General features: G+C 42.7%; 1 protein-coding gene across 2 annotated transcripts in view; it reads left to right on the forward strand.

Annotated features, from left to right (window-relative positions):
- Positions 1-19,689, forward strand: part of MXI1 (MAX interactor 1, dimerization protein) — a 55,791-nt gene that overhangs the window by 24,801 nt on the left and 11,301 nt on the right. For both annotated transcript variants that reach the window (XM_057375560.1, XM_057375561.1), the window contains exon 3: positions 2,278-2,307. In XM_057375560.1, the coding sequence (XP_057231543.1) occupies positions 2,278-2,307 (30 nt within the window). The remainder of the gene's footprint in view (positions 1-2,277; positions 2,308-19,689) is intronic.

Genomic DNA, 19,689 nt, shown 5'->3' on the forward strand with positions numbered 1-19,689 from the left:
GATAAAAAAACTAATCTTTAGATTAGGAGTTGTAGAAAACAAAATGAATTATGAACATGAAAGGGTTTTTTCCCTTTATGTGTTGTCCAAGCAAAAGGAAACTGTCACAAAAAATGTGACTTAGTGAATGGTGATGGTGGGGAGTGGTGCTGGACTTTTTACTTAAATTCGGATGAAATAAAAAAATTAAAACTTTTCCAAATGGTCCCCAGTGAGACTGARGAAAACATGGGCAGGTAAGAGAAGAAACCTCCCTGTAGGATTCATTCAGTGCTGCCAAGATWCTTCATTTGCATTCAGCTTTAGCAGGAAGGTGGTGGTGGGGGGGGGTGTTTGCTTTTTTTTTGCTTGCCACAGACATAGTTAAAAGTCACAGCATATATTTCCTGACTTGGTAAAAAGCCTGTGACCTCTCTCAGTTGTCTTGTTCATCAGAAGGCAGATAGGTAATAAAGAGTCTCCTGTGTGAGAGGAGTAAGAAGAACCTGCTGTTTTAATTTTGTTCACAGCAGTGGGCCAAACTTTGTTTTTTCAGTGCTGGCCTTGGTAATTGGCTCAATATAATATAGGAATTCAAGCCATTGCATATCTCTGGCCTTACAACTGCTAATGTCATAGCCAAGAACAGTGCACAGTGTCCTGCAGGAGCATACAGTAAATAAGAACAATAAGCATGTTTGAAAGTACATACAGGCAGTGGTTTTAAAGGCCGCAGTGCAGTTCTGATGAGTTAATTTTGATCCACGGTTTAGACTCTGGGGGAGGATGCAGGTTTGATTTGGGAGATYATCTGGACTAAATATCATGTTTGTGTTTCTAATTCTTGGGAACCAGAATGAAGGTATACACTGCTTTGGGGAGGGAATTTGCTTTGAGAGTTTCCTCAGCATGAAGAATCTGACTATAGTGTGCCTTGCCTTTAGGAWATCGCTTGTCCTGCTGAGCAGGGTGATTTGCACAATGCAGTGATAACGTTTTGTTTTTCCTCTTCTCTCAGCTATGGTCAGCTAAGACTCATATCCCTTGTTTTTTGCAGACAGCCAGGGTTTATTTGTCATTTTCAATGAGGTTCTAACACCTGTTAGGTGCTCTTCCTTTCTTTTTTTGGAGAAGCATTTAATTATGACAGGGTTTCCCTTGGAGCACATACTCCATTCAGTTCCCTAATTGTAGAAKTCTCTGTGGGATTCTCCAGATGGGGGATAGAGGATAATCTTCTCAGAGCTCCGGAAGAAATGTGATGCCAAATTAGAGAAAATAGATCCTTTTTATTAAGCTCTTGGGTTCTTTTTACTCTTCTTTTAAGGTGACCTTCTGTTAAAGAGAAGTGTTGGACAAACGGCTGTCCTTTTAAATAATCCTCAACAACCTTACCTGTGTTAGATTAGGAATCCTGAATGCATTTAAGCTTTTTTTGCCACTCATGATGTCATCACAGAGGCAAGAGAATGAACTTGTCTGCTTCCCTTTTGTTTCTAGTTGGTTTCATTTWCAAACTGCAAGATCTAAATGATGGAGTGCTGTCATTGTGCTTGGTGTGGTGGCCAGGCATAAAGGCAAAGGCCCCTCCTTTATCAGGGGTCACAGTGCCACTTTATGGGTCACTTCACTGCATGCTGTGGATGTGGCAGTGCTGTTCCCATCCTCAAGGGGTTTCCAGGCATCCTAAAAGTGCTACGCAGTGCCAGTGATGTTTGCAAGCATGGCAATAGCRGCTGTTCCCTTTTGTGCCCAAATGCTGGCCATGTCTGCTTCTGCTAAGTTGGCTAAATCTGGCATGTGACGGCTGAAGGGCTCCAGGGGCTGTCCCTATAGAGCCAGTTCTGCTGGAAGGTTCCCATGTATTTRATGTGCATAAATTAATGCTCCACGAGCGCTTTTGCTAGCAGATGATACTGATATTTTTACGGGGGGAATGAAGAAACTAAAGCACAAAGAAATAACTTCAATCCTGTACTGAGTTGGTGGCAAAGCCAGAACGAGTCTGGAAGTGACAGACTCCATCCAGTCTTCTGTTCTAACCATTTCCTGTCTTTGGGATTTTGTGTGCATTTAAGTCTCTAGAGGACATTTTCTTTAGCAGTAAAGGTACCAGCTTTTGCACTGGAGGGGAGGAACTTCTTGTCAGCAGGGAGGATGAGGTTATAGATTGTAATGTATGTAGTTGGTTGGCTTTCCACTGTGATGTGCCACTGGGGATATGTACAGCTTGCAGCAGTTGAACTTTGGTGCTCAGAGGTCAAAGGTGGCTAATACAAATTTTTTTTTATCTTCCAGGTCTACGCACAACGAACTAGAAAAGAACCGGTAAGTAGCTAATGAGCTGAATTCTAAGAAATGCAAGCCTGGTGAGTGTAATGTGCTTTGACCTTACCCATGCAGGTGGTGTTTGATCAGCTGAGACAGCTGTGAGTGACCGCACTGCATCATGTAGTTTTAAAAGTTGGGGGAAAGACACAAAAAGATTTGAAAAAGAAGCTTTGTTTTCGGTTGGGTTTTTTTTTTTTTTCTCTCTCTCTGAAAAGGCAAGAAGTGACCCAGTTTTGTGACTAATCTGTATGCAGAGTAAATACTGTTCTTCTCCTGACACAGTGAAATCTGATTGGGGCACTTTCCATACATGAGGTTGCTACGGGATCAGGTTTCTTGGGCGCTCGGTACTGTGTGTTACCATGAACCGAAGGACAGAGCCCTGTACTCTGCACTCTCTCYCCCCACCCCTGCACTGGGCTTTGATAGTCTCTGTAGCACAGAAGAAATGCCATTGTCCAGAGGCTTGGAGGTTTGGCTACCAGCACTCCTGCCGAGACTCTTCTAACCTGTTCTAGGATTGCGCCTGTTTATCCTTGAATCTGACGTTTTAGCAAGCCCTGCAGTTTTGTTACTTGGCTGGCTCTCCTATATGACTCAACCCTTTTGTAACAGGAGTTAAAGTAAGATAAATACCAGTGAGACAAGGGGAGCTAGTTCACACACAGATCAGATTATCGCCTTCCATTCAGGATGCTATAGTTAAGGTTGTGTCAGGGTTTCCATTATAAACTTATCTTGGCTCTTCTGTGGCATTTTAGGGGGGCTSAGGGTGGGTGTCTGTGTTTCTTGTGGCTGCTGTAACAAAGGCWGTGCTCTGGCCAGCTGCTCCTATGAAGAAACCCCCAGGGTGGGAAGGAAAGCTCAGTCTAAACAGGCTGATTGCCTCCTCCCTTAGCAGCCATCATTTAGCAAGGGATTGGGAGGGCTGTAAGGATGGCCAAAGACACACAGAGGCTTTGAGCCAAGTGTATTTTCATTCCGACAAGATCTGCCCATGTGGCTTCAAAGGAATTGGAGCAGTATACCTTATGAAACTGGTTGCCCTCAGTTCCCCCACATCTGCCTTCCCTTGGCAGGAGCAATGCTGGGAAGCAGCTTGGCCTTTGCATGGTGTGGTTGTTTTCTTCCAGCCTGCGCATCTACCTCCTGGTATTTTTGAGTATCTACAGAGTTGCCATGGTCTTGTCTCTCTGGATTGATGAAGGGAGAGTGTTTTATTTGGGTTGCTCCCTGAGCTTCAGCCTCTCCAGTCCCAGGTTAAGCTGTGTTGAGGAGTGTTGGCTCATGGGTTTTCCAGTGCTCTTTCCAGTTCTTTTTATCAGTTAGGGAAAGAAAATGCAGTCCTTGGGTCTGMCCCAGAACTGAAGGTGCTTTTTTCTCCATGACAACAGTAAACCATCACTAATCGTCAGTGTGCTTATTTGCATATCTAATTGTTAATGCAAATGCTGCTTGCACACAGTACAGCTTTAGAATAGAGCTGTCTCCATCTTTCCCTGTACCAGCCTGGTCCTATCACATTGGCCAAGTTTGTGTGGGTATCTATTCAGCTTTTTCTAGCCTGAGGGCATGCGGCGAAACTTSAAACTCTGTGTGGGTGAGATCTTAGCAGCCATTGTTACATACTTCTTGTCCAGCTGAGGACTGGCATGGACTGRTGGGGTTAGGATGTGCTGGATACCAGCTGTCTGTGTGAGTTGAGGAAGTTTCTACCTTGATTTCCTGTTTTTAACTGAGGACAGTAATACTATCTGAGTTGGGAATACCATAAGGACTGACTATTGACCAGCRTGTCAACAAATGTTACTCATGAAAGGAATGTTATTACCTGAGCTTGCCTTTATGCCACCTTTTCCTGAATGTTGACAAGGTGTTTGATTGCTGCAGAATTTGTCTTCCCATTCTCACTAGGTATATTATCTCTCTATTTCTCTCCTTTTGTCCCAGTCATTCTCCTTAGTCCCCACCTGCCCCAGCCTGAAGATTCCTAATCATCAGCCTTCTCAGCTAGATCTTTCCTCCAGGGCTTCCCATTCTGGGGCACTGGATTCCAGGTCTATGTGTCAGACATGGTTTTACAAGCCTTTGGTTTTCATCCTTCTGGGAAGGGCACACATTTGATTGCTTTGGGTGCTCTGTACAGGCAAACTCCTGTCTGGGAACTTTGGTCAGGAGTCTGTTGTTGCTGGTTTGAAATTGTCTGTCCCTCGATGCAGCTTGATCAGCTGCTCACATCTGTGAACCTAGCTAGATGCTGTAGTGCCTTTGCTGTGTTTTCAGCGTTCATTACTGGTGATTTTAGCCGTGAGTTTCACACTGGAAGCATTTATTTTCAAACTCCACAGCAGTGTTTTCTGAGTGAGAGGGATTGCTTCCTGTGTTCCCCAGCACCATGTTTTATTTGCTGTGTTAAGTTTGTCACTGTCTCCAGACTTAACTGTTGCAAATACAAAAGCCCTGATACTAATGGCTTTGTGGCTGACAGGTGCTCATTTTCCCTATTATTTGAGATTATTCCTTTTGAATCTCACTGTTATCTCCATTATTGACATACACTATAATTTTCAAAATTGTCCACTATTAGGTCTCTGACTCTGTTTTTTTCCCTTCTTGTCTGTGAACAGCAGTCTTCTTATGTTCAGTTAAATTTTAGTTTAACCCATTCAGCAATTATAGAGAGTTTCTTTCAAGCAGTAGCTAGAGAATATTAATAAACCAAAATGCTCTTCTTTTTGAATATGTRATTTAACTTGGACTCAATATTGCAGAGTTGATTATGTTTTAATGTGTACCCCTTCAATGTGAGAAGATAAATAAAAATGTATTTTAAAATATTACACAAATGTTTCAAGTTTACTGCTTGAAAATATTTCACTCCAGAACACTCTACTGGTTCTGCTAAGGAGCTGTTTGATTTGGTACCAAACATTAGCTGTAATATTTAAATGACTCCTTTTGGCTTTGATTTGGGGCTTTTTATTTGAAAAGATTGCAGTGACATTTATATAAGGGACTTCGTTTGTTATAAAAGATTAAAGTTAATTTATAGTTATTATCTGTCATTAATCCTCACACTGAAAAATCATTTGTGCCTTTTATTTAATGGGTATGTGTTTCAGTTTATCTCTGCTCAGGATGAGTCATAGCTTGCATTTTAAACAAGAAACCAGCATTCTTCTCATCTACTGCAATACGTAACTAAAATGACACTTTTTAGTCCTTTAGCACGCCTACCAAAAAACCTCATGTGTAAGCAACACTTCATCATTTTCTGAAAGAAAACAAGATAAAGCATGTGACTGAAAGATAAAGTTTGCTAGTGTGRTATTTTCTCAGAAAGGATAACAAATGAAATTCGGGTTAAATGTTGCATGTTACACAGACAGTGGTGTTAGGTGTTGTCTCTGTGAACATTTTTAGACACATACSAGTATTAGGAGGATGTGGTCAGTGTGGTATTAGGGGAAGACACACGGCTCTGAGGTGACTTCCTGCTGCTCTGTGAAGTGGCAGTTCTGGTAGACCAACACGGTGGTGGTGTCTGTCAGAAAAGTTACGTCTCCTGATAGAACAGGAAAGAGGTTTGTAATGCTATTGATCAGAGTTAAAAAATAAAAAAATTAAGAAAACCACCGGCATTTTCCTGTATATTGTACATTGTTCTGTTATGGTTTGATGATGACTGCTTTGTAATACAGCAGAAGGAAGGAAAACAAAACAAAGCTAAATAATTGGATAAAGAGTGAGTTATTAGGGCTTATTTTTCTTAAGGTAACAATAATTCAGTTCAAACAAARGATAGATCCAAGGAGGGAAAGAGACCTTGGGATCACTGAAATTAGATTTTTTTTAAGATCTTGCAGAATTTGTGGCTCTGCAAAAGTACATAGTTTAGAAAGAAAAARGAAAAAGTCCAAAGGAGACAAATTTTTAAACTGAATTGATAAAAGTATGCTTCATGTAAAAGCACCAGAGTGGAGTGGCGTAACAATCCTTTCTCTCTGGTATCTTCTGAGATGATCAGAAGCAAAGAAGGATCGAGTACTGTGGTTTTTAGCCTGACTCTTACCAGAATCCCCCATCTTTGGTGGTTCCTTACCCATCATTCTTTGACTCAAGAGACTGTTTATTGCAGTGGTTCTCCGAGGCGGTTTCTCACCCAGAGCTGACTGTTGTGCTCATGTACGTATCTAAGGTAGCAGATAAGATAAAGGAAAAACCCKCTGAATGTTGAGCAGAGAACCATGAGCTGGGTCAGCTTGCACTGAAACATGGGGTCTTGTGAGGCTCTGCAGCATTCATGCAGTTCGGTTCTCTTTCTTTCGAACAAGGGCTTTCAGTGTGTCTTAGGAAAAGCATTTAATGTAGGGCTTTTAAATAGTGCAGACGAGCTGTCTAGGTTGGAAAAGATAGAGGGAAGGGAAATGAAAGTATAGTGAATCCTTGCTACTCTGAATAGACAAGGATGATTGTGCTTTTGTAGTGCTGTGTATACTTGCCAAGGCAATCTGATCAGTGTTTGTCTTGAACCAACTAATCAATGTGGTGTYGAGTTCAGTGCTATTTATCAGGAGAGCTGGAACAAGCAGCTAATCCAGTAAATTTCATTTGTTCTCTGGAGCGGGCTTTGTTTTCRTGCTAACTTCATGTAGCACACGTTGACAGTACATATTGTTTTCCTCATTAATAAAGCTTGGAACCTGTGATGTTCCCTGCAGCAGTCAAACCGTGTCCAACACAGCTGAGCATGCATCTTTCTTTGACACATCCAAAGGTCAGAGCATGCACTGATCCAGCTTGCTCCTTGTGGGAACTGTAGCTAAACCCTCCTGTCTCAGAGGCCAGTGTGGAACAAGAGCTGGAGGTAGTTAGCTGTCTTCAACTCTTTTGTTTGGATGACAGATGCCTCTGTTTTCAGTTGGGACTAACAATTTTCAGCAGAGCTGCAGCATGTTCCTCTGGTTTAGGAAATCTGAATAACTTATTACACTGCTGTTCCTGTTTCTGCTTGACCTGGAGACGGTGAAGCTGCTGGTTTTTGGAGTAAGGCTGTCAGAGAGCTGTYCTTTCTGGATACATTCAGGCTCAGCCAGTGTTATTTAGTGTCAGGCTGCCTTTTGCTATTTCTTTGCATTGCTCTGGGAACTCACCAGTCACTGGTGTTAAYGCTGGAATCTATCTCTTTGGCTGACCACCACACTTGCTCATGCAGAGTGCCTCCTTGGGCAGAAGCAGCATTTTGATTCACTTACAACTGAAAGTCTGCAAAGTCTTTGTTTCACATTGGCTGGGCTGTTGAACATTCTGAACTCTGAGAACAGCTGCTGCAAAGGGACAGTTAACCTCCATGCCAAGATTTGAAGGAAACAAAATGATCCACATTTTACTGCAAGTCCTTTAGTACTGATCATAYAGGAATTTTTAGTTTCAATATATTTTTTTACTCAAGAGTGATGCAGTGAAGAATGTATGCATGCCTGTCTTCCTTTCTGTACCTCCCTTAGGAATCCAATAGCTGTTGAAGAGAGAAGGGGAAAAAGAACAATACTACTATTTTGGGTAAACTGTCACAAAGAAAAATGTTTTTGTTTCAACAGAGTTGCACAATAAAATCACTGTTATAAGCCATTTTTTCGGAAACAGATATTTATTACAAAGCCCCTCTCAACTAAGATGTGTTTAGGGGCACTTTCTGATATGTTTTTCTCCCATAGTGTAGAAAGAACTGTCAGCACAATCTGCTTGGCCTTGTCATAAYGGTCTGATGCTGAGAATCCTTTCATCATCTTGCCTCCCAGAAGGGAGACTTGAGAGGAAACGCCCATCTTGAAAAGAAACATTCTTTGCAGTCAGGTCTCTGCACCAAATCAGAGGTCATCAGTCTGATTTGGAGTGCAYCATTGCCAGCTTTGGTTCCTGAATCTCTTCCCAAACTTGCATCCTGATATCTACTCGGGTGCATAGCCACAGTTTTCTTTCAGGCTGAACCCTCTCCAGTTCTGTATATTTATGGCTGTCCTCAAAAAATTATAAAGACTGGTCAAATGCCCTTKGTAATCAGTGAGCTTGGACCACTGGCCACAGGTAGGAAGTCAGGCATTCAGCTTTTCTGGCTCTATTTTCAGTTAAGTCATAGCTCTGTACCTTCTGTCTCTTTCCTAAATGGATCTCTGGAGACTTTGCAGGCTTTTTTTTTTTATTATTTTTTTTTTTTTCTCCAGGGTGCTCTTCGAGGTGCTGAGAGCCAGAAGCCCTGATGCAACAGCTTTTCTTGTTCAAGTGACTAACATTGCTCAGGGGCCTGAAAGCACTGCTAGTTAAAAGCCAGTTGGGGAATTTCTATTGTAGGGAAGATGAGGTAATAGGAATATAATTTTGAGACAGGTCATCTGTTAATGACAAGTTTCAGGACCTTGTACTCTTGGGGCCAAAGTTGCGTTTGTATGTGTTCGTCTACATCTGGTACATGTGGCAATCTTGCCCATGCAGATGTATGATAATTAAAGGAAATGGGATAAGAAAAGAAAGGAAAGAAACTCTCATTCTCTTTTCTGTATTTGTCTCATTTTTATGAAAGTATCACAAGTGTGAGAACCTCTAATGTTGTAGTCCAAAGGAGAATGGGAAGAGTGAGATACCCCCAGGTGTCTCCTGYTGTGACCTCTGCAAGGTCAGAAGCAGAAACATACATAGATCCAGAGCCTGGATGAAGAAAAGGAGCAGGAACAAGTTTGCATTGACCCAGTCCTTTGCTTCATTGATCCACATCTCCAGCTACTTGCTTGTCTTTTCTCTCCTTCACTCAARTTTTCCCTATCCCATCTTCCTTCAGAACTTCATGCTCACTCCTTGTGTCCCACTCAGTGTGCTTCTGTCCTGTCAGTGTTGGCCAGGGCCAGAAGGCACTGCATGACACCTTCTCCCCTCAGGAAAGAGAAGGAGGACACAAAGTGGGGGAACCTTTGCTGCTGTGGGAGGCAGCAGGATGGTCTAACTCCTAGTTTTGGGTGCTGTGATGGTAAATTCAAGTGTGTGACCGGTGTTCACAACCTTGTCTGGGAAAGGAAAGAAGGGCTTCATCTCGCAGTTGCTGTGGTTCTTGCCTGGCTGCAAGTGGTATTGATCACCCTGAGCAGTTTGCATAGCTGTGAGCAACCAGACCTCACAAGTTTCCTCCCAAACAGTGCATGAGAATGCCTCTGTAACGGTTTTATGGTTATGTGCAAGCAAGGGTCAAGAACTCTCCCACAAGACCAGTGGATAACATGGAGAGCACTAAGTCAGGGCCGTGGCAGAATGTAGCRGTAGATGGTGTCATCTACCTGCATTTATTCTRTGGGCCTTGGGAGTTTGAATTTGTRTAAATATACAGGTCATCTCTGCCTAGTGCTCTTTGTAGTTYCCCCCTTRCAGAGCCTGTGCAAAATCAGAATATCCTGTTTTTCAGAGGTGGAACAGACWTGAGTCTGTTAGATGCAGACTGAGTCTCTTATAAAGGTTTTGGTTTGTTCTGAGTCTAGAGGAATGCAGAGGAATCCCTTCATGAGTCAGGTTTTCAGCCCARTGTTCCATTAAGAAAGCCTAGGGGCTGTCTTTAGGAGCTCTACTTTATGGGTACACTGCTGCCTGAGTATCACTTCCCATTAGCTGTGTAATAAGATTTTCTGTCCCTCTTGCCTGTTAATTATTTACCTTTGAGAGTACATTCATAAAGCMACATGACTTATTTAGGAAAAAATGAAAAGCTTTTGTAAAGGATGGATGCTTTTTTCTCTTAATTTTTTTCCTGGTAGTTGAGAACCTTAAAAGGCTCGGGATGAAGAACAGATTGCTGTGAATGGAAGATTTTGCAAATGAGCATGTTCAGCTCACAAAAGTGAGGCAGGAAAGGGGATGTAGCAGTTACAGARTGATCTTGTAACTGTACAAGGATTTCTTCACAGGAGGGGCTGGGGGAAAGAAGGAGGCATAACAGAAATTGGTACGGAAAAGCTTATTCATGAAGCCAGCAGTGGAAACAGGACGTGAGTTTGAAATGCAGTGTTGCTTTCATAGAAACACTCTGTGCATGGTATCAGCGGGTTCACACATGGTCCAGGCTGATAGCAGTTCCTATGGTAAGGGTGTGGTTTTTATCATGGTAGGCAGTAAACAGCTGCACAAAATTTAGTCATGCTTACAAAGTCAAGTGCAGGCTGCTATCTCTGGGTTGTCTGGTTGCTGAGCCAGGGTGGAATATCTAAAAGCATCTGAATCATTTAGAAGCACAGCTCTTAATGACTCTCAGATGAATACTTGCTCCTTCATTTGGGCAATTGTTGCTCCTCTCTAGTGGTCTCTGCAGGGCTGTAGTTATGCTGAGTCATTTGAGGAGCAATGCCAAGAGTTCCTTACTGTTCAGGACAGCAAATAATGAAAAAAAAAAAGGAGCACATTTGACACACTGCTCTTCTCATGATTAGGTGAGTGTGTTTGTAGTAAAAGGGCAAGGATCCTTCTGCATGGGTGAAGGCTGGCAAAGCCATACAACCATCAAGAGGGATATGTGAAAAGATGGTTGATGCCAGACTTGATTTTGGTGCTTATTTGTATACGGGTAGATCTTGCTCTGAGCATCCCAGGAAAGAAAAGGAACAGAACAGGAAGGTTCAGAGGTGAAATCATCCCTGAGGAGCCCACTTTGGCTGTCACTAGCCTTGAAGAAAAGCCTGGTCAGCCAAGAGTGTTCCAGGACCTGACAGCAGGAAGCTTCCAGCATTTCCATGTACTACTGCAATGTGTTCCTCTCCTCTTTCCTCTTAGAGCTGGATTGTGCAGGAGAGATTGCTTGCCTCTCCCAGGAAGTTCTGGTAATGTGTTTTCCAWGTTTTCCTCTCAAGAGAGACTTCACAGTGCTTCTTAAAGATACAACCTGCTGAACAGTTAGGGTAATTAATCTTCTAATTTTACATGGCCAAAGCCCAGCCCTTAGATGGGAATTGTTCTGCTCCTACTGGAAACTCAGTGAAATTGTTTAAATGAGTCATTCTAAAAGGTGGAGCAGTGCAGCAGGTTTATTGTAGAAGTGACAGGCTAAAACAGAGGTTGCTTTGTAACTCTCGTCTTTTATTTCCACCTATTTGGCCTTGTTCCCTGGRGTGGGTTGAGTTGTGGGTTTCCCAGTCAGATTTTGCCCAGCTGTGTGGGAATCTTCCATATAGCTTGGAAAATACCATTCATTAGCTACACTCCGGTAATGTCAGGAGGCCGAGTGTGGGGCGAGTATGCGCATTTGCCCAGATGCACTGTTACGTGCAAGCACACACAAAGAGCTTGCAGTTAAAATCTATGTGCCCTTCTCTTTTTAACAGGGGAAGACAGCCCCAGCTGTGTATACAGCTTGGTGTTTCCCTTTGATCTGTGTTTGTTTCCAGTGTTTCTCATAGAGTGGATCCTGGCGCTCCTCAGAGCTGTCTGCTCTTTTCCAAGTTTGCAGCTGTGTAAGTGCACACAGTGAAGCTTGCTGGGATGCAACTGGTTTCAGCAGTTTGGGGTGGGGGGAGGGGGGGGGTTCCTCTTCCCTAAAACGTCTCCTATTTGTCCTTTTCTTGCCAATGTGCACAGCAGGGAGTTGTCTCATTCTGCTGATGGAAACAGCGCCTTGCAGATSCCTCAAGATCCTCCCTTTTACTCTCCTTGCCTGCTCCCACACRCATGGCATTTATGCCTTTGCTAGCTGCAAGTGCCACTCTGGTGCAGATCATCTGCTCTGTCACCCAGGTCAAACCTCAGAGATGTTTCTGAGACTCGGCACGCTGTCCCTGCAGCTGGCTCAGTCCCTGTACCTAAAAGAGGGCAAGAAACTGTTTTTTAGACTTACATGGTTTCTTAAGTTTTCTGAAGCTGTCAGAGATGGGGCTGAGAGGTGCCTGCTGTGCTCGTTTGGTCCCCTCACCCCAAGGCAGGGTAAGCTTGATCTAAGCTTTTCTGGCAGGTGCCAATCTAGCATAGTCGTAAAAGCATTTGACAGCAGGATTGCACAGGGAAACAGTGCAGCCTATTGCCCTGATTAACTGTGCTTACCACTACCAGTTTTGTTTAATGTCTGACTAAGAAGAAAATGATTTCAGCATTGTTCTAGGGAAGAAAAAAAGCCTTCCAAAGCTGAGTGCCTCTGTGAGTGTGAAGAAGAGAGTCCCAAACTGCTGAATAAAGTAGTCAAATTTCATAGCTAGAATCACTCCGTTAGACCCTCAAAGTATGCTGAGGAGTTCTGGCTGAAATAGGCAAATGTGGGGAACAAAAAACATTGATCTTTTTTTTTCCCAATGCATGCATTTCCCATTTCACCTAACCCAAAGAGCAACTGCAATGCCAAAAGAAGTGGGAAACTGGATGGGAACACTTCGTCTCCCTTGGATGTTCTATGTAATATGACCCTCTTAGGAAATGCTCAGAGCCTGTTCCACATGGAATGACCTCTTTTAAACTTTTCTTGTCTTGGAAAAGCAGCTTATAGGCTTGGTATTCACTGGAAAAAGCATATATGGGGATACATTTCASTGAAGGGATTGCAAAAGGAAAGGAGAAGTGAAATCTTGTGTCTAGTGTCATATACTTCTATATCTAGTGTCATATACTTCAGGAAAACACGTGAAGGCTCTCTGAAGCCAGGAGTGTCTCTTCGAGTTTCTTCRAGTTGTGTGGTTTTTGTAATGACCTCCAGAAAAGGTACATGTGGTGGGGCAAGACCAGCATGGTAAGGGGTTTGTACTGCGTGTTGGACACACTGGAAATGTTCAGCAGCAGAGTGGAAAGCTCTGGTACACAAGCTAGGGACACCCAGAAGTCGCCCAGGGTGGCTCCCAGGTCTGTGCAGACAGCATTGCCTTGTGCTTCCTCTCAGCCATTCAGGGAAAGCAAACTGCATGAGGATCTTAAAGGATTTTTTATTTTTTCATTTCAAAGGAGCTTTTTTCAGTTATTCTGTTGTTTAAAGTGAAAAATATGATTAATCTTGCCAGCTCTTGTAATCTTCCCTGMAATTCTGGTCATACTCAGGGCATCCCAGCATCCAGAGTTAAGTGCTTTCTGTTCCCCATATAAAACCAGTGTATGAGCCAATATAACCTGTGTATTTAAAAAACAGAAAGAAGARGAAGCATCCTATGTAGGTGTTTGTTTGGTTTTTATATCATGTGATGTCTGAGTTACTGTGATGTATATTTCTCCATGGGGCCTAAACCGTAATCTTTTAGCCACATGGGATTAAGAGCAGGACATCAAAAACTAAAGGTTTTAAAGAAACAAAAAGTTTTATGACTGCTTGATTGCAATGTCAACAATACAGCCTTCATCTGATTATGACWAAACTCCTTTGAAATTCCATCATGAGAATTTCTTGCAACAGGGGTAAGAGAAGAACTCAGATTTTTATTGCATATATGGAGCAGTGAGGAGTTGCTGATCCATTTTGGGAAATGTGGCAATCTTGTGCTCTGAGCCTTATTAACTAGCAGAAAAAGYTGAATGAATTGGCTTCCCAAAGAGTCCTGCTCTCTTGGCTCTTCACACACCACTGTCATTGCTGAACTGCATGAGCACCTGAAAATGCACAGTAGATTTAGATGCACAGTACTCCATGAAGGAATTAGGATTAGCTCTGTTTTGTGGCTGAGTGGTGGTTGCTTCAGTTCCTCGAGGGATTTACCTGGGGTCATGCAAGCTGACTGTGGCCAGGTCTCCTGACTCGCACTTAAAGGTCTTGCCTGCTGCATAACCCTTTCCTGCTTGTGGAAATGTCATCTCCAGTTAGTTGCTRCTTTGCCCTTCCTGAAAGTGCCGGCAAGCTCTGCCAGCTCCCAGCTAGTACAGCACCAGGAAAGTCAAGAAGTTTGTTCTTCCAGTTCAAAGTTTGGCTCTCATGGTGAGGAAASCCACTGGCTCTCTAGGTGAACTGTGTTTGGAAAAAATTACCTTTTTTGTTGTTCTTTAGTTACAATTTTTAACATTAGTRGTTTTTGAAACCAACAGGGAATGATCCCAGGATGGGATACTACACAAAAAATACCTGACAGTGAAGCAGTAATGAATCTTGCCTAGATTAATGAGGCCCTGAGAGTGACATAAGCACTACAAAAGAGCAAGGAAGGAGGGTGTGACTGTGATTATAAAGTGGTGGTGCTGCAGGTATTTCTGTAAGGTCATGTGTTTATTTTCTTAGTACTGCTCTGATTCCTGAGCAAATGGAAACCAGTGTCCACCAAACCAGAGGAGTAGGTGGTCCAGCTCTCTGTGTTTTTCTTTGTCTTTTAAAATTATTTTTCTTTCCAGAACAAGCCATAAACCTTTCAATGTCTGGTTTGTTCCATRGTGAGGTCCTAACCCTTTTCCTGCTGGGAGAATAGAGGGTCAGCAAGCATAAAGCATCTAATCCTCTATAAATGTTAGTTTACTCAACTACAGCTGTTTTTAGTTTGGGGGAATTAAATTTGTATCCATTTGTGGTACTGAAGACCCAGACAGGAGTCATAATGGTCTTCTCCAGCTGATCCAAAGTTCACTAGGTAGAATGTCTTGTGCTTATTATAATGATTTTAAGCCCTATTGAAAGCATTAAAAGTTCTGTAAGTAAAAGCATTAAAAGTCCTTGAGCTTAAAGAAATGGAGCAGTTTTCATGTGTTACAGATACATTTTGTCTTGCTTGCAGCTTAAGAAATAGTTTCCAAATAGCCAGCTCCATGCTTTTTCCTTGTYGGAGATTTGAGCTGTCCAGGCCTTTGCATCCACACAGTCCCACAGGAGAGAAAGAAAATGTAAGCAAGGTGCTAATTTAAGGGGAAAGGGCAAGGCAGGGGGTTTGTGTTGTTTTTTCCCCCTGAAGTTTATGTTGTTTTAATTTTCTAGTTAATAAACTCGGCTCCTCTTTGGAAGAGGTGTATTGAGAAAGASTTTGTATTAGCACATCACACCAGATAAACAGAGGCAAGGTGTGTTTTCACATTCTGTGGTGTCTCCTGTCAAAAACTTTTYTTTTCTGTTACCTCTGTATGTGTGAAATCAGGACATGGCTCACCTGCTGTGTCCTGAGTGATGTGCTCTGTTCAGGCTCTCCTGAGCAACATGTACAGGTAACTTGAGTTTTTCACTTAATGTTAGCTAACTCCTAGCCTCTTGAAATACAGTATTGCTGTGTTTTCTGTGCAAAAATCCATATCCAGTAGGAAAAATACTGCTAGGATCTCTTAAATTCTCTTTCCTAGTGCTTTTTTTTCCAAACATACATCTAAGAGTGACCTTGGCTGGTAATTCATTTTCCCAGGGAAGTTTGAGGTTAAACTGAAAATGATTTTACAAGGTGAAATTACATGCACTGCTTCCTCTGTTCCAGATGTATGCCCTCTATACCTGAAAGGTACAGTAGATATTTGATGACTCCTTAAATATTTCTGACAGTATGAAGAGATATTAGATGAAGAGCACATGCTTTCCTTCCGGCATAAAAGATTTTGTGTAAACAAGTATGCCAAATGGTCACAGAATGTATTTTCATTAGAAATTTTCTTCCAAGAAGTGAGCTTAAGAAAACAGATATATGGGATAGAAAAATTCTTAGCACCAGTAACTTACCTGTGTAATTTTGAAAAATACATTAATGACAAAAATAACTTCTAATACCAGATCAGAATCTATTCTTGATACTGACAAATTTCCCCCTCGTGATTTTAAAAATGGAAATAACAAGTTGGTAACATCCTTCACTCTTCCATTGATGTAGAAATGTCCATCTTACAAAGCCAAGTGCTTGTTTCTTTCAGTTGGTTAATGGAGGTTCAAGTTTGAAACCTGACTGTATTTGGAAAGCACCAAAGTCCAAGGTCTCTTTCAGTAGTATGGCAAAGAAGCAGAGGTTTTGAGGTATTCTCTGTGCATTTATTGCTATGACACCCTGTGGACCTGGTTGCTTTTYTGCTGTAGGCAGGAGACCAGTCCATGGTTACTCTTCAGCTGCCTGCTGGGAAGCTGCTACCTTGGGTTCTGCCAGGCTCAGGTGCAGGCACGGGGCCTTTGGGGGTCTCTGCAGAGCCTAGCTAAGTCATCTGTTTTCTGGTGTGCACCATCTTTGATTTCTTCTGGAGAGGCTGGAAGGACCTGTTGGTAGTAGATCTGAGCTGGAGAGCTTTCCCATTGTCTGGCAGTTTTAGAGGCCATTAAGGGTTATGCAGTGAGCATCACTGCTTCTCAGTGTCTGACTGCAGAAGCCTTGCAGGAGTCTGAAATACCTCTTCATTTCAAAGGCATGGTGTTTAGCCAGGAAACCTACACAGAATAATCAAGAATAGCTGGAGAGTTTGGAAAATCTTGGCTATCTTTGCTGGTGACCTAATTCCAGCAGTAAAGCTGAAAATCCGTAGGTCGCAGCAAAGCAGGTTAGTGCCTCCTCTGCAAGGAGGCAGGTTTGTGATGAATGGCACAGCTGCTTTGCAGGCATGTTGGCAGCATGGAGGAGGACACTGCACTGACTTGGCTGCTGTGAGCAACTGTGTATCCCTGGAAGGATAATTACAATGGTATTAGTGAGATCCAGGGCACAGGACACCACTGGCTATTTAAAGAGCAGGTCTATTTTTAACCACCTTTTAACAAAGATGGAGTTTTTATTAGACTGGTCTTTATAATTAATCAGCCAGGGTTGCGTGTTGATGTTTACAGCTTGCTTTGCAAGTTCCCTAATAATCAAATGCAGGACTGTAACTCTATCTTATGGCCAGGGCAGGAAATTGCAATACCTGCATGGTTGGCAGCACGATCGAACAGCTGATGGCAAATGATTTTGTGCAGGAGGTATCTGCATGTGGCCATACTGGCAGTACCTGGGCTGTGTTTTTAAGCCAGAAGGAGAACTTGATGTAGAGCATTCGTGGCCTGTGGGGTTTAGCATGTTGTTGCACGCGTAGCTCAGCCTAAGAGGGGTTTAGCTGATAACATTGTCTTTTGTACTATGGTAAAATACAGTTAATTATATTCACCASGGATTAAAATACTTCCTGATTAATRACCAAGATCAATAATAGGACATCCTCAATATAWAAATTCAGGGGRAAATCTGCTCYRGAGCATTTGTTGCTATTTGACATCTCTTAACAACTGTCCAAATTGCTTTCAAGAAACAGCACAGAGGAGCTGGGAGTAGGGAAGAGAGACTGACAGACAGGGACTGAGGTCGATGCTAGATCTGTGTGAAAATGGAAGGGTGAGAGAAAATGCCAGGCATTGATTGACTGCGTTCCTCTGCTGGGCAGATGGCCACCTATGCTGCTCTCGTCACCTTCTCATTGTGAAGCCCAAGCCGTTGCATTTGATCTTTTTCTACTGAGTTGAAGGAGCCCTATCTCATTSGTGCCTCTGAAGATCAAAGGGGTTATGAAAGGATGAGCAGTCATGTTACCGAGCAACTGTGAGTTCATTCTGGAGGAGGCACCTTCCAGAATGGCATAATTTTTATTAMKGTGAGCATCAGTATTCAAGTTTTTGACATTGCCTTTCTAGTTTTGGAAGTCATGAGATTGCAGTTAGTCTCTTTTTAAAAAAATTGTTTTATTAATTTAAATGAAGCTTCTGTMTTCTASCCCTATAGTTCAAAGGGGAAAACCTCAGGAYGTGCAACAAATGGGACCCAAAGGCMCAGAAGTTATGCTGTGAATAAAATTAATCCTGGTTTYATCACTTCAGCTTCAGAATCRCAGTGTTGCTTTAGTATAATTATTTGGGATCTGCTTGATGTAGGAATTTTGATTGCAGTCACAGGAACCTGTTTCAATGTCTGTGGATTTGGCAGCTCTATACTTGTTCTGAAGAGTTTCCAATCCAGGASACAGTCCGAGAAGAGGACAAAAACAAAGGCTGGACAGGCTGAAGGATGGCAGCTAGTGATAGCAGAGCAGAGCAAACAGTGCTGTCAGAGAACAGAGTGAAAAGGAAGGTAATAGACTCAGTGTGAGATGAGAGCAATTCTGCTCCCTAAAGTGCTCTCTGAGGCGAGGGTGGGACTCCCAAGTTTTCAGAAGTGTCCTGTTCAAAGCTGTGTCTGCAGTGCTGTGGCTTTGAATCCTGCAAGTGTATGCTGTCTCACATGTGGGCCAGCATGTGTCCATGTAACTCAAAGTGTATGTGGGCCAACTGCTGCKCCTACTGAACAGTGTGATTTGCATTGAACATCTGCACAGTGGACAGACTGATCAGCCACTGGGAGACACAGCCAAAACTGTCTGTCACCACTCTATAGTGTAGCCCAATACATACCTGTCCTGCAGGAAATCCAAATCTTTCAGCCAGATCACTCATATTTCACCAAAGGATTGGAGGCTGCCTGATATCCCCCCCTCCATTCCTTTCCTTGGCTTTTTGATTTTTGAAAACCTTGAAGTAATTAATTTGCCTTCAAAATCATAACATAATTAGGAGAGCCCTCTCAACAATACTCGGTTTTACATCCAGAAGGATCTCAGGAGAGGCAGAGATTTTGACAGGTGTGTGATACAGAGAGGTGGAGAGAGCATATCTTACTCCAGACTGCAGTAATAGGCTGGAAAGATCCACRTTGTAATGGACCAGTGGTGGCACCACATCACTTGGCACAAGGTTTGTTGGTCTTGCAGCTTCTGTTTGCCAAGAACYTGAAGCTCTTCCAAAGTTGACATTAGTGATGAGTCTTCCTATCTAGAAGAGTTGGGGGTAGAAGTAATTTCTGTGTGACTGTAGGGTGCACTTGGCCATATGCTCATGCTGCAATGCAAGGCCACACAGGGCTCAGGAACAGTCTCAAAACTCAGGGCCAGGTTTGTAGGACAGCCTCCTTCAAAGTGTACAGTGGAGAGTGTGGGCAGTACATTTTCAGGTAAAACCCTTGCTTTATGCTTACTTTAAGACTTGCAGTTTCTGTTTCAGGTGTGGAGAAGGGCCTATGTGCTGCAAATTTGCCCATTTTTTCCTGTTTATTTCAGTTTGACAAGTTGCTCCCTTTCCCAGTGTACCTGGTTTTGGTTTTGTCACTGAGGTGGCCTTTGGACAAAACACTGCTATGGAGTACATCAGTACATTGCTGTTTGTAGTTTGTTTCCACTTACAGGCTTGAATCATGATGCTGCTTTCTTATGCACTGTGCCACCCCTTATCTGCCTAGTACGTGGCTTGTCACCAGGCAGAGATACATTSATTTGTGTGACTTTGAAAAACTGCATTGCCTTGGGGTCGTTTTTTATTATTATTTCTATTATTGTTCTTGCTGTTGTTAGGTTACAGATCTCATCACTTGTGGTTTGTTTTTCCTTTGCCCTTGATTTGAGAATACAAGTTGGGTGCATGTTCCCCTCTAACTTTTGAAGACAGACCTGACA

This window comes from Malurus melanocephalus, unplaced genomic scaffold (genome assembly GCF_030028575.1).
Source record: "Malurus melanocephalus ecotype Western Australia unplaced genomic scaffold, MMel_1.1 scaffold_252, whole genome shotgun sequence".
Taxonomy (NCBI): domain Eukaryota; kingdom Metazoa; phylum Chordata; class Aves; order Passeriformes; family Maluridae; genus Malurus; species Malurus melanocephalus.